Source organism: Lytechinus variegatus, chromosome 3 (assembly GCF_018143015.1).
Source record: "Lytechinus variegatus isolate NC3 chromosome 3, Lvar_3.0, whole genome shotgun sequence".
Taxonomy (NCBI): Eukaryota; Metazoa; Echinodermata; class Echinoidea; order Temnopleuroida; family Toxopneustidae; genus Lytechinus; species Lytechinus variegatus.
In genome coordinates, this window is record NC_054742.1 from 62,195,432 (window position 1) to 62,208,924 (window position 13,493).

The window sequence follows — 13,493 nt, forward strand, 5'->3', positions numbered from 1 at the left end:
TAAACAACTACAACCCTCATAATGAGCTGCCAAGAGCTTTAAAACTCTCAAAACTCAATTAATTGACCCACCACTATTTTTCTAATTCGAAAAATGATTAATTGCTGGTTTGACCCAATTTGTATTCTTGTTTGTTTAAATTTGATAACCATGTTTTTGTTTCTCTCTTCATATTACAATGAAGGTTAAAACCAGTCTTGCCAACATGTGAAACACAGAAAACTGAACCATTTATTGCGAGAAGATTCAGCCTCAAGAATGACTGTACATGTATCTGGGTGTGTTAAGATTTTTCAATCAAGATACCAAAATTTGATTTATATTTTTTGAAAACACACTTTGCAAGTATGGATAGCCAAATGTCCTAAAATACCCCAAAATATGTACATTCATTTTTTTTAGAAATTCAAACTTAAAAAACTGGACAATTTGATTAAAAACTGATCGGTTGGCAACTTTGAAAAATTCTCCTCACCAGAAAGGATATACTTCAAATAATAGGACGTGAAGGGTTTGGCGAAACATCAACAGGCAGCCCTCACAAAATAAAGATTGCAAAACGCTTTTGGTTCTGTTGAAGTACCATTTTAATGCCAAGATCAAACAGCCACTCAGAGAAGGGTTTACGTGTTATAATAAAGAGCTGTTATGACTTTTTGCTTCTGTCGAGGTATCATTTTATAGCCAAGATCGAACACCTTACTTTGTCCTTCACAGTACCAGACAAGACCAGACCAAATAATTAACAATTGTAAGCACTATGAAATATAACTTGTCAGATAAAATCAAAAGATTGATAGTTTTCTTATCTGTGGGTTAACAATCCAAATGTTAAAGCTCTGTCTGTTCTGTAGCATCACTATTATAAGGAATAACAATTGTTTCTATACACAGTCAAGCAGATTTGTATCAGTCCAAAATTTCAACTATTGTATTGTATGACTACTCAGAACTTTAAAGTCAAGTATACCCAACAAAAATTAATTTGAATAAAAAGAAAGCAAATGTAACAAATATAAGGCTGAACATTTAATCAAATGCAGATAATATAAGAAAGTTATGGCATTTACAAGTTTTGTTTGAATGTCTGGGATTGCCACTGTTGCAACCAACTGTGATCAATTAACATGCTTCCTAATTCTTAAATCAGCTAAAATTCAAACATTTATATTTTAAGAATAAGTGAGAGTGTGAAATTACTGATTCTCTCTGTATTATACATGTAACCATTTTGTGAAAATAAGGAAAAATTGAAAATAGATCAACTTTCTCGTAACAGATTTTGAGGAAATTTTCAGTGTATTCTAATCTATTATTTTATTGGGTTAGAATAGGCCTTTAATGGTGTGTGACTTTTTTTTTCAAGTTAAAAAATTCACATCAAGTTCTATATTTTTCTTCCTCTATTTGACTGTAGAGAATACAAAAAGTGTGATGTAGGGGTTATAGAGATTTGATTCACATTTGACATTTGGTAACTTATATCTAATTCCATATGTAAGTCATAGGTTCAAATTACCACACTGAAATTTCGATATTTGTTAATACATTTTAAGGAAGAATAGGAAAGTTTACAATAAAAGAATGCAAAGATAAAGCTGAATAAGAAATAAGAGAATGAAATCATCAAACATGGACTAAAAATGCTATAGGTAATACAGAACATCCATGCAAGAACATTCAAATATATTGGTTACAAGAACTACCTTTAAAGTCACGATATGTTGTGCATTCCCTTACCATAACAATCCCGGGAATGTGCATTACATCCAGATTACTTTCATCACTCTGCATATGTGAATGCACTTTTTGATATCATGTATCAGAACTTCTAGAGACTAAAAAATATTAAAATGTGGTCTAAATGACATGTCGATGGGGGTGGACTCTTGCATGTGAGGTACGGTCCAGATAGAAGGCCATGCATGCCTCCCCCATCCATCTTTCACTTGTCATATATTTTGTCTTTTCTGGACAAGCTTGAGAAATACAATGATGAAATTCCCACAAAGGAAATATTTTTAACCCATTTGATGACTTCTACGAGAGAAATATAAGTTAATTATTTGTCTCAAATGGTACAATTCACGCAGCTTTTCTACAGGAGCAACTTTTGCTGGAGTAAATGTGATGGATGTGAGGGATCAATGAATTTAGTCTACTTACAAAGATTGTAATGGGTCCACCGGTCAGAGAAACACCACCAAACCTCAGATCTACTTCATAGTTTCCTGCCGCGGGGCATGTCCAGATGATATCAAAGGTTCCGTCAGGGTTCTCAATGACCTTCACATCAGGGATCTCTTGACCATTAGGACCGGTGATTGTACAGGTCACGCGACCTTTACCTGCATCCCGTGAGTTGACCTTGATGACAGTCTCTTCCTCAACGACTACGGTCTTGGTGATGGTCTCTTCTGCTCAATTAAATAAGATATACGGTACCATGCTTAGCGACCAACATAAAAAATTGAAGAGAATACAAGTGCTCACTACCTATCGACGAAGGCCAAATTTGAAAATGTAAGGACAAGTTTTAGGAAATCATATTTTCTGCAATGTTGATTTGTAATGAATTTAAGAATCCATCTGCTTTGTCTTGAAGCAGATTATAGGATTCCATGGTCACTAAACTTATCTTTTAGGAAACTAACATATACGCTTTCATATTGATTCTCAAACTTGTGAAGCTACTAAATTGACACCTTAGACCCTATTCTCATCTACTTTCCTGAACTGGTTCCACTTGAACAACTTTGAAACACCAGTTCAGAAGGTTGCTTTGTTAGCATTCTCTTCACCATCTCCTGAACTGTTTTCTAGAACCACTTGATTGAAAGAGGTCCTGTTGCTATGGCAATGCTCTCAATGGTGTCACATGTTTCACGCAAATATGAAACTGCATCATATTTTTATTCATCTACACACCATGTGTACATGTATAATGAGCAGCGTACCCAACATGCAAACACAATTGTACTTCTGTGTGAAGATCACTTCCCAAAGACTGATTGTATCCTCACCAATACTTAAACCAGTCTAACAAGCCAAACTGGCCTTGAAAATCACACGAGTTGGATTACCAAATGGTTTGGAACACCACTTAAGACCACTTCATGCCTTGTCATTACATGCTAAACTGGTTTCCACTAAACTGGTTTTAAGAAAGTAGATGAAAACAGGGTCTTAAATATTCTTTTACATATTTCAATATTGGCATTTGTACACCCTTATAAAGTTGGTTAGAAAAAAATCAACCAAGTCTACTCATAGACAGCTATCCAAACTCTTGCAGACAATAACAGTATAAAATAATATCTGTTAAGAGATATCAATATGCATATCTGTTTTATATAAGATAATGTTACATCATTCACACACCATACAATTAAAAAACAACAAATCCTCTTTCCTTTATGAGAAAGGAAACACAATAGATGAAAATGACTAGTTAGTTTGAAAGAAAAATAAAACATATATATCAAATATGAATATCATTCCAAATTTCCAACTACATAACTAGTAAAATTTAAGAATCCATCAACATGCAATACACGTATACATGTAGCTTGCAGCTCCAGTAATGAAAACTACTTTAAACACTACATATAATCATCTATCAGACACAGTTACATGCTGTTTAACTCCAGACCAGTATATTTCAAGGGGGCAACCAATGCTCAATCAACATTCTTTATTTCATCACCTTTTTCACACAGTACAGAGTCCCAAATCAATGAAAATTTAATAAGTTATTTCTTTAAGCATGAACTACACATCAAATGCATTTTCTCTTTAATTGTTAAAGCCTTTCCTAAGATATTGTATTATTTTGTATCAGAAAAAGTTCTAATCAAATCACAAATCATGGTAGTATAAGACATAGATCTCTTGATTTCATTCTCGCAATAATTGCTATGGAAAAAACATGTATAGGCACATCTCAAGTGGTGTGAAAAAAACATGCTGTTAAATCCCACTTATATTCTATTTCATGCATTCAAGCATGACAATATAAAAATAATAATGTCATCCACAATGTTTTTCTTTCTTTTCTTAACCAGGAATGCCAAACTTGTAAATAGTACTGTGAGTATTTTAAGGTGCATGTGCCCTCTTCAAAAAACAGGAAAACATGACAAAGTTTGGCCACATCAGTAAAAACTTTCAAATCAGCTGATATCTCTGCTTCATGTTTTCAAGAAAATAAACTTTAAAACTATTATCAAATTTATAAAGTTAAAAAACATGAACAAGAATCTCTAAATTTTGTTTGTATTATTTTGAAATAATTTTGCCTTCGTTTTGGAATCCTCTTTTAAATTATATTCATTAAAATTTTTATCAGTAGTGGACCTTTGAAAACAGCCATGCCTATATCAAAATCTGACTCTCCTATGCGTGCTTGACATGCCTGTTTAATGATTCTCAGCTTGCAGATCGGTTGATTAGAATAACGTTGTTCACATCTGGGTTTCACATCCAAGACTAGACTACAGAAAAATCAAACCATGCCTTTCAGCACTTCAAAACACACACGAAGGCTGCCCTCTGGAGTTGGAAGCCAGACAGGCATAGATGGCACAGCTTACTTGTGGTAGTGGTTCGTGTGGTAGTGGTACGGGTTGTGGTCGTACTCTCTGAGCTCTTTAGGCTACCACGTCTAACCGGAATCTCGTAATTGCCGCTCTTACAACCTAGAGAGGGGGGATACATCATGCCCCTTTCATATCTTGCTCACTTTCAAATCTACCAAACATTGATTGTGTATCCATAGGCATTATATAACATAAAGATTGTTGACAATGAACAAGGTAGTCACAAATAGTTATATTGAAATAATAACAATGAATGTGTATTACGACAGAACGATTTTCGAACAATGATATGAAAGACAACAAAGAAATGTGGTTTGAGAGAAATTGTTTTACACAAAACAAGATGGAATTGTGAACGTCATCAAGCAATTGAATGAATTCATCTAGCCCCAATCTTCTTTTTTTAAACCGAAGGTTATGGCAAGAAAAACACAAGAATGAGCAAGTGAGCACATTTTCTTGAGTCAATGAGGCTGACAATAGATGGGGAAGACATTTTTTTCATATTGATAATTATCTTCTATATCATTAATTTTATATCTTTTTATGTACAGTATCTTACAAACGATCGTGTTGACCTAGCCTACCCCCAATTTGAAAAAAAAATCCTAATCTATTCTTCAAATAAAAAGAAAACGAGCATCAAATTATTTTTTTATAATTAGGAAAAGATAACGATGTAATAGGGAGAGTTTAAGTTAGTTTAAAAATATCAAAAATAATGATTATGATTATTAAGTTTATATTTAAAAAGAGCACTCGAATGCATTATGCAGTTTAAAGCATGATGCAGATAAATCTTGCCATGCATGGGTTCTTCTTGCCAGTCAAAGAAACAAAGGTCATCTAAAGTCATTGACTTAATGTCCTTTTGCTTCTCAATAGTTTTATAGATGCAAGTATGATATATTTGGGTATTTGTGTATTGTCTATTTCTTTGGTATGTATAACCTATATGTATAATAATGGCTAACATGCAGAACACCATGCAAATAAATACTTCAATAATCGATGTACATGTAAATATTTAAGCACTTGTGAAAGAACAAGACGGTCACTGAGCCTTGATCACTTGATAACAAATAATAAAGTTATTGAAGTTTAAAGTTTAGCAATATTTTGTGAAAACAGTCGTCATGAACATTCATTAGGTGGGCTGATGTCACATCTCCACTTTCCGTTTTCTTATGTTATTACATAAAATCATATTTTTTTCATTATTTCCTACTTGTGTGAATAAAATGTCTCCCTTATAATGAAATAAGTTGCAGCAATAAATCAGTTGTCAATCCAATTTGTATAGTTCTTTGAGGGAAAAATTCAAATAAACCTAATTTCATATAATAAAATAGAAAAGAACAAGTGGAGATGTGATATCATCAGCCCACCTAATGAATATTCATGATGACCGTTTTTACAAATATTACTTAACTTTAAAATTCAATAACTTTGTTATTTGTTATCCGATTTTGATGAAATTGTCAGCATTTTGCTCAGTGAATTCTACTCTATTAAGCTATAAATACTTTCAGCCCAGACCATACCTTTAAACGAAAAATATTTAAAATTTAACCCAAATACACCATCAAAAATGAAAGTAAAAATCATCAAAAGAAAACATCATGTAACCCCAGGTAATCATAAGAGCGGCTTTTGAAACATATTAAAATATCATCTCTGTTGGTTTTATTTTTTAATATTTTCCCCTGCATATCTTCTAAATGATTATAAATCACATTATCAATTCATACTCGGCTGATTTCTCATTCAAATAAGGGGTGATACTGACTACCTACCTAACACTGTCATATTCTACTACATGTAGATACATGTTAAATCACAGAGGACAATGAACCATGTTCACAAATGAAACACATACAGATGGAACACATAGTGAATGAGACCACAAGTAACTACCACACAACAAGACTATTTTTTTCTTAAAATTTTAAAAACATGTCATCAATATTCAGTTTAAAGTACTGTAATGTGCAAGGTCTACTACGCAAGGACCTATTAGAGATGGACATTCAGTGAGATGCTTTAGATGATTGAACGAGATCCGACGCCTAACGATTATATGCATCTTAATGAGAACATACAGTAACAGCAGTTGAGACCTCATTGATCTAGTACAACCGATAATGTTGCAATGATTATTATCACCGTTTGACATCAAAGTCCGAAAGTGGTGAGGGGGTCTACTGTTCGTGCTCTGATAGCACTAACGATTTTTCTGTGTAGCCAGAACAGGTATTTTGACAAATTAGCGATTGCCAAGGCATATCTGATCGTTTACAAAAGTGTTTTCCTGGTTTTGATTTTTGTTGGGTGATGCCCTGTCTCAGAATATGCCTTGTCAATCAACATGCTTCAAATATGGAGCAGTGAAATAGGGAAGCAGTTTACTTTCCAGATATAAAATATGTTATCATTCAATCTGCAAAGTTCCAAGATATAAAATATGTTATTATTCAATCTGCAAAGTTCCAAGATATAAAATATGTTATTATTCAATCTGCAAAGTTCCAAGATATGAAATATGTTATCATTCAATCTGCAAAGTTCCAAGATATAAAATATGTTATTATTCAATCTGCAAAGTTCCAAGATATAAAATATGTTATTATTCAATCTGTAAAGTTCCTACACACATAAAGACCTCAAGAACAATGATCTCGACATGCTAACTTTCTCTGGAATATTAGGAGGAAACTTCGAAAACCTTAAAAAAAATCAATCATAATATTGCCTGTTTCTTAACACATGGAACTAAGTACTAAGATTCACAGAGGTAAACCAGAACTGTACATTGATTTTACAGGAATTTTTATTATATAATTTTATTATATAATTTTTATTATATAATTTTATTATATCAATCATAATATTGCCTGTTTCTTAACACATGGAACTAAGATTCACAGAGGTAAACCAGAACTGCATATTGATTTTACAGGATTTTTTTTATCGCATACAATTTGTACTATATCAATGTCTAATCACGAAACGCTTTTGTTAGCTCATGGCCTCACTGATGATAGGATCAAAATAGATAAATATGAAGAGAATGTTATTCAAAGGTCAATGATTGTTACATGTTGGTGAATTCATTAACTAAAGGATGAATGTCCATCTCTAATATATCCATGGTCAATGAATATTGAAAGTATGGGAAAGGTATTAACTTTGGGCCTTGAAATACTCTTAGGTCAGAGCGATGAAACTTTTGACAAATAAAGCACGAGTCTCAATAAGCATTCAAATTGTTTTAGGCAACATAACAAATTCATAGCGGTTTTCCCCACATTCCCTTTGTTTTTTTTATTTACCAAAATGGGAAAATTGTAAGGAAAAAACTAAAGTCAACAAAATTCCTCCTAAGAAATGAGGCTTTACACTATAATCTCAACAGCACATTTTCAGTATATCATCATCACTTTTACTCTATTTACTAAAATATATGGATGGTGACAGTTTTTTCTAATCAAAATAGGATATAGAGGATATAGAGTGAGAATGTGTCAGGCCAATATTTTCACATGAAATATTATTTTAAGTGGGTTCTCAATCAAAAGAAAATATCCACAAATTTGTTTTCTGATATCAAATCATTAAATTTCTAGGATAATTGCTCAAATGACAATTTTATATAAAACTATAATCAATTAACAATTGAGGGCACTAAATATCCCAAAATTAAAAATTCAAATTTTCTGAGGAAGTATAGTTGGGAATTGCAAAAAACTTGAGTTCAATTATAAATCCAGTGTAAGTCTCCAAATCAAGGGTAAGTCCTTCCTCAAATATGTAGTTGTTTTATGTTCAATTGCAAATCAACTTTCTTGCAAAATCCCATATCAAAGTCACACTCCACTCATAGTGAAAACAATGAAAAGGTGAGGGCACTGAATATCCAAAAATTCAAAATTCAAATTTTCTGAGGAAATGAAGTATAGTTGGGCATTGCAAGACTCTTGAATTCAATTAGCTATCTAGGATAGGTCTTAAGGTCCTCAAATACGTAGTTGATAATTGCAAATCAACTTTCTTGCAACGTTCCATACTAGAGTCACACTCCATTCCTTGTGGAACATCCCCAGGGCTTCACAAGAAACCAGTAAAACAAGAGAATTCTTACCCATGATACTGCACTTGCTGGCATCTCCTGTAGGACTGGTCTTGACACTGAATGGTGAAGCTGGTACATTCTTGCCACCGTAGGTAACAGTGACGGTGTACTGGCCAACGTCAGTTGGTACGTAGGAGATAGTGAAGGTACCATCACCATTGTCTTTGATGTCAGGTTTAACTGGTTTACCATTCTTGTCCTTGAAAATAAAACATGATCAAATCAATCAATGCTTCAAACTGCATTAGAATATAATATTTATTTTTATGAAAATACCCTCGACATTGAGAACTTTCAGGTTATCAAGTTGAAGGGGAAGTTCACCCTTACAGAAAGTTTGTTGAAAAAAAGTAGAAAAATAATGAAAAAATTAGTGAAGGTTAAAGGAAACTTAATCAAATATGCAACATTAAGCACTTAAAATTGTTTTTATTTGCTACATGTTATTAACCCGGCTTTAACATGGCAACTGTGTTCAAGTGCTCATGCATTCAATTCATCTGTACCAGGTAGCCATTTACTACACCTGGGAGGAGAGTGGCAAGTATGGAAAAACGTCTTTCCAAACAGGCAAACATATTACATAATCAATGTTACATTATAGTTAAAGAGGCATACAATTAACACAAAAGTGACAGTATCTGCGGGCGAACAAAATAATTTAGGACATATTCTACTCACAGTGATAGAAATGATGAGTTCAGCATCACCGGCTTCCCTGGTATCTACTGTGAATTCTACAGGCAAACTGGCTAGGACTCCAGTCTTCTGCACTCCTGGACCAGCTACTTTGACCTTGGATGCATCAGATTTTGGAAGCACTTTGGTGTTGAAGGGACTGAATTAAAAGACAAGAATTAGATTCAGTACTGCATTATAAATTTAATTTTACTCACTTATAACTAAAGTGAAACAAGTAGTTAAAAACAGCTTACCATCAAGGCTGTACCCAGAGTTTTTTCCGAGAGGGGGGGGGTAGTTGCGTAACTTTTTTTTTGAAAAGCGAGGGGGTGCTTTTGCATCATTAACAGTGAAATTGAAGAATTTGTGCAAACTTTTTGTGAATTTTAGTAAAAAATGTATATTTTCAATTTTTCTCTCTTTTTTTTTTTTTGGGGGGGGGCAACTGTGTACAGCCATGCTTGGAAATCACCTTCCATGGCACATTTGATTCTTTTAAAATTTTCTAACATAAACAGGTGTTCACAAACAAACGGAATGGGATGTAAAGTTTTTAATTCCTATTTATCTCTTTGACCTTTATAATATATTTACTATATCTCCCAACCCACAGCTCTGGCAAAGAAATGTCTGTGATCTGATTCAATAGTACAAAATAATCAACTAAGCTCTAAATACATAAATATATCATAGTAATTCCTTCCCACTGCTTTTTGGTTTGGTGTCAAACTGTCATCTTTTCCCATTAATGATTTGGAAATAAACAATCAAGACAGACTAAGTCTGTCTGTCTGTCTATTCATCTATCTCTCCCTACTATCCATCATAACCTCTTTCTGTCCTCTGATCTCATCTTCCCTATTCTCATCTTTTTTCCCTAATCTCAATTCCTATTTCCTAGTTCCTGTTTAATATCAATCTCTCTCCTCATTGTAAAGTCATATGGTCCCATTCTCCTATAAATCTCATCTTTCCTATTTTATTCCCTCAGCCCTCCTGTCATCTTTCGATACTAATTTCATCTACTCATCTCCTTTTCATCTCCTTGTGAAAATTCCGTAATTATAAACATTTTTGTATGTCTGAGAGCATTACAACTCTTCATATGGACTATAAAAATTATACCAAAAAGCGGAGTTATACTGCAGAGCTGCCAACCTGAAAAGGAACATTTCAGTATTTTTTAAGCTGAAAATCAGTATTTCGGTGAGGAAATCAGTATTAAAAAAAATACCATAGGACCACACATACAACTGAAACTTTAGAAATCAGTATTTTACGTGAAACTATCAGTATTCTTCTCACTTTTCAGTATTTTAATACTGAAAATCAGTACTACTTGGCAGCTCTGATACTGGATGTCAGACTCTGGACTTTGTGAAATCACCCCCTCATCACCCTCCATTCAGACTGATTTCATCTTTTCTCTTTCCTTCATCTCTCTGTTTCTCCCTCACCTGTCTGGGATGTTCTTGTTATCGTATTTGATGTCAACTTGACAACGTCCCTCTGTCTTGGGAACATAGGTGACATCAAACGTTCCATCTTTGTTGTCTACGATCTTAGCCTTCTCAGGACCACCTGCAATGTTAGATAACACATGAAAATGATGATACTTCATGGTGCCAATTTGACGACAGGTTTTACGCCATTAGGGATCATATATGAAGGTTGGGACATCCATAGATAACACAAATATCTGACCCCCCCCCAAAAAAAAAAAAATCTCTATTTGGTGGAATCAGACCAACCAGAGAAATCCTTCATCCCCCCCCCCAAAAAAAAAAGAAAGTAAAAAAAAAATTACAAATGTGCTGACCATCCTTGCTTTTCAAATTGTTATTATTCCCCGTTTTTTATTTTAAAAAGAAGAAACAATACATTCAAACTGGTGAATAGTGCCAAAGATTATTGTCCATCTATCCTAGGTAGAGGACACTTAGGTCTGACCAACCATCGTTTGATCTAGTGATAATGATTCCCATCTTTGTGCTGCATGCACCCATCCCAGATGAGGTGATTGGGTATCCAGAAGGAATACTTCCTTGAATACACTGAGCACTTGAATGCAGCTCGAGCTAAGGACGGGGGTAATAACAGTATGCCTCGGAATAGATTATTTTTGGATAAAAGGCAACATACAAATGCCTATAATTGTCATTATCATTCCAATGTTATGCAACCACAAGGCTCCATGATGTGAGAAGTCATCACCACATGCACAACAAAAATATTTAAAGGGGTGGTCCAGGCTGAAAGTAATTATAGCTTAATAAATAGAGTAGAACTCACTGAGCAAAGTGACGAAAATTTCGTCGAAATCGGACAACAAATAGCAAAGTTATTGAATTTAAAGTTTAGTAATATTTTGTAAAAACAGTCCTCATGAATATTCATGAGGTGGGCTGATGATATGAAATTAGGTTTATTCAATTTTTTTCCTCCAAGAACTCGTAAAATTGGTTTAGTGCATTAGATATTTAATGCTGCAACTTATTTCATTATAAGGGAGACATACTATTCACACAAGTATGAAATGATGAAAAAATTATGATTTTATGTTATAACATAAAAAAACGGAAAGTGGAGATGTGACATCATCAGCTTGCCTATTGAATATTCATGATGATTGTTTTCACAAAATATTGCTAAATTTTAAACTTCAATAACTTTACCATTTGTTATCCGATTTTGATGAATTTTCGGCGTTTTGCTCAGTGAAGTCTGTGTATTAAGATATAAATATTTTCAGCCTGGACCACCCTTAAGCTTTAATTTAACAAAATACTGATCAATCGAAACTGCATTTTTTCCCTCTGTTATGGCAGACAACAATTTTTTGTGCAAAAATGGGACGACAGTGTCACCTTTTTCTTGGATGACTGTGACATCAAGGGGAGCTTTGCCAGCCTTGGTTGCATCCACAGTGAATTTGGCAGGTACGTTAGCTCTAACACCGTCCTTGGATAGACCTGGTCCATGAGCCTTAACCTTACTAGCATCAATGCTGTCCTGAATTGATGGTCTGAATGGACTTCCTGGAAAGAGACAAAAATACATTCAAAAGGTAAGGAAAAAGAACTGGATGGAAAAGGGGGAGAATAGATTGTTAAATATTTAAACCAAATAATTAAAGTAGCAGATGATCATTTTTAGATGAGAGTAAAGCTAACTGTAAACAGTCCTTGCAGAAGTCAACTCTGCATGAGTCAAAATTTTATCTACAAACTCAAAGGTGTTCATAAAACCTGGGGTTTTTTGCAATCAAAACAATTTTACTGAACATTACAAATCAATATTTACTTCCTGCTGTAAGAGGCAAACAAAAATGAAATGCAAGACTGAACTAAATTTTTAAAATCTATAATTGACAATCAATTGATTGCACTTTTCTTACGATACCCATAAGTCCTATTTTCTTCACAAAAGTTATTTCATTAATCTCAGCATGGTGGACTTTAAGTCTTTATTTACACACAAAAAAAGTTTTGATAGAGGTATCTTGGAAACATGCTTTATAATCAGGGGGGCATTGTGGTAGATGACCTTAAAAAGAAATGTAGTATAAGTGATTTATGATTGGTTTTATTCCTGGTGACGGAAAAGAAATCTTTCAATTATTATCACAAATGTGAATCTAAAGTGAATAAAAGAAAATGACAAAGTGTAAAATATCTATTATGTTACACACTCAGAAACAAAACTGTGAAAGGAAAGTTTTACCTGGGATAGCTTCATCAGCGAAGGTAACATGGACAGCGTAGTCACCAGGTTCTACTGGAAGATACTCAACGGAAGCTGTACCATCCTTGTTATCTTTACATGTCATCTTAGGCTCTGATGGTCCTTCAATCAGGATTCCTAATCCACCTTTGCCAGCGTTCTTGGTCTCAACGGTGAACTGAGCGGGCTTCTTGGTAACACCAGCTTGAAGTCCAGGACCATAGGCTTTAACCTTGGAAGCATCGTGACCTGGGACAGCCTCAGTAGTGTAAGGTGACTTACCAAGGGGTTGGCCAGCAAAGGCTACATCAACCTTATGAGATCCTTAATATTGAAACAAAGAAATAAGAAAACCATTG

The 13,493-nt window shown here is 33.9% G+C and overlaps 1 protein-coding gene across 6 annotated transcripts in view; it reads right to left on the minus strand.

The window, feature by feature from the left end:
* LOC121411587 (filamin-A-like) overlaps positions 1 to 13,493 on the minus strand; it is a 98,995-nt gene that overhangs the window by 28,624 nt on the left and 56,878 nt on the right. For 4 of the 6 annotated variants that reach the window (XM_041604378.1, XM_041604380.1, XM_041604383.1 and 1 more), the window contains 7 exons: positions 13,135 to 13,458; positions 12,279 to 12,449; positions 10,869 to 10,992; positions 9,412 to 9,568; positions 8,740 to 8,929; positions 4,593 to 4,697; positions 2,167 to 2,417 (listed from right to left, as the gene is read on the minus strand). In XM_041604378.1, the coding sequence (XP_041460312.1) occupies positions 2,167 to 2,417; positions 4,593 to 4,697; positions 8,740 to 8,929; positions 9,412 to 9,568; positions 10,869 to 10,992; positions 12,279 to 12,449; positions 13,135 to 13,458 (1,322 nt within the window). The remainder of the gene's footprint in view (positions 1 to 2,166; positions 2,418 to 4,592; positions 4,698 to 8,739; positions 8,930 to 9,411; positions 9,569 to 10,868; positions 10,993 to 12,278; positions 12,450 to 13,134; positions 13,459 to 13,493) is intronic. The other 2 variants (XM_041604384.1, XM_041604381.1) reach the window with 1 other exon arrangement.